This window comes from Otolemur garnettii, unplaced genomic scaffold (assembly GCF_000181295.1).
Source record: "Otolemur garnettii isolate 467f Iridium unplaced genomic scaffold, OtoGar3 scaffold00090, whole genome shotgun sequence".
Lineage (NCBI taxonomy): Eukaryota > Metazoa > Chordata > Mammalia > Primates > Galagidae > Otolemur > Otolemur garnettii.
Window position 1 is genome coordinate 6,797,163 of NW_003852485.1, and position 3,095 is coordinate 6,800,257.

A 3,095-nucleotide genomic window follows, 5' to 3' on the forward strand; every position below is an offset into this window, starting at 1 on the left:
ATCTTAATTTTGTTAAGTATATTAATTTCTAAATACAACATAAAAGAGGCAGTATTGTCAGATGTACAATTAAAGTATTATAACAGAAACAACAATGGAAAAAGAAATAGGCTTCCGATAGAAAATTCCTTTTGTTGCCAATAAATAGGACCACCTGAGTGTATTTCAGATCCTTTTCACTTAAGGGATATCCGAATTGGTTGCTAAGAATATCAAACAGCTTTTGGAAGAATGAGCAACACTCGTGCAGCTGTGGCATTCGCTTGTTCTCATACTGTGGATTGCTAGGGAATAAAGCAGAACTCGGAGTGTTGTAAGTTTTAGAAAATTATTTTTTATCCCATTTTGTCGAAGCCGGCCTCTTCACAATCTTCTGATTTTGCTGGGAACTGGGAGTGAGGGGGTGGGAGGAAGTGGGCAGGGAGAGGGAGAGTTGAGGGGACAGGGGTGGGGCACGACAGATGGGGTGACAGCAGGGGACCTACATCAGCTGACACTCAGTTGAGCAAACCCAATCAGCTTCACTTCGTCAGGAATCTCCGACCCATCACAGCCAGAAGCCTGCAAAGGGAAAAAGAAACTTCAGTGCTGGTTTGTCACTGCCTACGGTTTTTAAGGACTTGTTGGTGTGATGGCAGATCCAAGCAAAGACACAGTCAATAGGGCACCAGGTGACCCTTTCTTCCAGAAGAGATGCCAAGAGCCACTCTCCTGAATGAATCTGCATCGCACCGTCCAGGACGGAACGGACGTGGGAAGGGACTTCACACCCATGAAAACATCATCATGCCCAGGCTGGCAGCTTGGGCACAGCCAGTGAAACATGTGACTGCTAGAAATTATACGCAGATTTCCCAGTAACTAAATAAAGTTATTTTAAATATACTTTCCAATTAGATCCTCTTAGTAGTAAGTCTAAAAAGAATGTTAGGAAAACAGAGGAGATGGAACAGGTCACTTAGGGTAACTCAGTTTTCACCAAAATCATCTCTACTATAAAACTTTGCAGAAAAAAAGTCACCAAATACTGGGATGGCTCATTGTAGATGGCTGTTGGTTAAACACCAGTAAGTTTTATAAGGAATGGCGTCATAACAGAATTCTTTCCCATAACAGACTTTTGTTTTTAATATTTTGGAACATATGGAGTACCTAAAATTGGCCAAAATTATGGTGTATCAAATACTTAGCTATTTTTCTTCAAAATCAGAAAGAAGTGCAAATAAAGCCATTGCCCTTCAAATCTCTCACTGGTCGTAATCAATAATCATTTTTATTTTTTGTCACCTCTCTCCCCATTCCCTCTCTTTTACACACACACTCTCTCTAATCAGGTCAGCTTGCTAAGCTGCCTTCTCCCCCTTGCCCTATAGTACGTAAATAAGAATTAGACATTATATAGGTACCAGTAGTGGGAAGAAAAAAATTGATGCATTACTGCGACGGGGCAATTATCAAAGGACCATACGAAACTTTCGGGGCCCTAATTCCTGCTAAATTGTCGCAACCAGTTTCCCACGGAAAAAGGCCCTTTCCAATCACCACAATCTGCCTAGCACTGCTTATGTATGTTTAGAATGTTCAAAAAACAGTCCACTATACCAGCCTTTGTCAATTCTAGTATTTTCCATTAAATAAGCAGCTAACTAGACCATGTACCTGGAATATTCTCAAATAGCTGTCTTTAAAATAACATGCAGTGTGAGTAGTTGTATTCAGAAAAGAAGGTCACTAGCCTAAAGGATAGGAATAAAGAATTCACTCTGTTCCCGTCCACTGGTATTTCTAGTTTCACTTGACGAATAAGATATTCAGAGAAGTACAGTGTTCCCTGTTTGTGTTGACAGGGGCAGTGAGATCAGAAATGCTCCTTTCCTTATCACTTTTAACAAAGCAGCATAGTTACACAAGGCATTTCAGCCGAGACAGTCACTAGTGGTGTCACACCGATGCTGCCATGGTCACCTCCCAACTGATTTTCTCTACATGATCACTGGTCCTTTCAGCTCCAAACCTTCCCTTTTTCTCTCCAGTGTACCTCTTGCTAATGACTCACCGACTGGTGACAAAGACAATGTGTGTAACTAAGAGGCGACTGACAAACATCTGAGGACAAACGAAGGCTGCTGGACTGACCAGGAGGCCCGACGGCAAGTGTGAAGTGCGTCAGCAGACACCAAAGCTCCGTGGGAAGCTCGGCAATGTGAGGATCAGAGGTTAAAATCACTAGAATTAAAAAATATATATCTAGTCGGGGTTAAACTGACTAAAAGTAAAAGGAAAATGTTAAATCTTTTCTTGTGAAGAGTAATGGAAGTAAGAACTTACACTGAGAGGCAGTGATCAGTGGTGACTACGGGCACATCAGAGAGGGGGTCTGCGGGGAGCCTCTGTCACCCTGGGCCCCCAGCACCTCCTGTAGCATCTGCTCCCCGGCCAGGTCCTCTGGCTGTGTTTGCCCCAAGGCTTGCTACCTCTGCCTCAGTTCTCTCCCTCTTCACCACTGCTGACTCCCTGTCCCTCCTACTAGCATGGGAAGCACAAATGGGGGCGACAGGGAAGGACCCTGAGATTCAGAGGAAAAGGACCAGAGACCCTGCCAAATGACCTTTCCAGTTATTTGTTCCAACTTCTGGGTCAGGGGGTCTCTTTGCAAAAATTGTGAGGACGCCAAAAAGCTTTTCCTTTATGAGGGCTACATTTATTGTACCAACTATTTTGGAAACTGAAGCTAAAAAAATGTTTAAATATTTTAAACATGTTTTAATAATGTCAAGAGGTCATACAAATACTATGATAAATATGATATTTAAAAACTTAAAAATTTATGTAGGTCATGTTTATTATACGACTTTAGAAATTAAAACTAAGAAATTAAAAGAGCATTTAGTAATTCACTAAGTGTAATAATAATGAAGTCATTACATGCTAATGTTAATAAAATCTTCATGAAAAATAACCACAGTATTCCACCTCCCCAAAAAACTAAGAAGAGGGACATTTCTTGATACTTTTGCAAACTTCTTTAACGTCTTGCTTAATAAAAGACAGCTGGGTCCTCATCCCTACTTCTGTACTGAATCTATTGCTTTATG

General features: G+C 41.3%; 1 protein-coding gene across 1 annotated transcript in view; it reads right to left on the reverse strand.

The window, feature by feature from the left end:
• Positions 1 to 311: 311 nt before the first annotated feature.
• LOC100947055 (STE20/SPS1-related proline-alanine-rich protein kinase) overlaps positions 312 to 3,095 on the reverse strand; it is a 114,387-nt gene continuing 111,603 nt past the window's right edge. Inside the window, exon 8 of the mRNA XM_023516358.1 lies at positions 312 to 561. Coding sequence (XP_023372126.1) covers positions 487 to 561 — 75 coding nt within the window. The 3' untranslated portion in view covers positions 312 to 486. The remainder of the gene's footprint in view (positions 562 to 3,095) is intronic.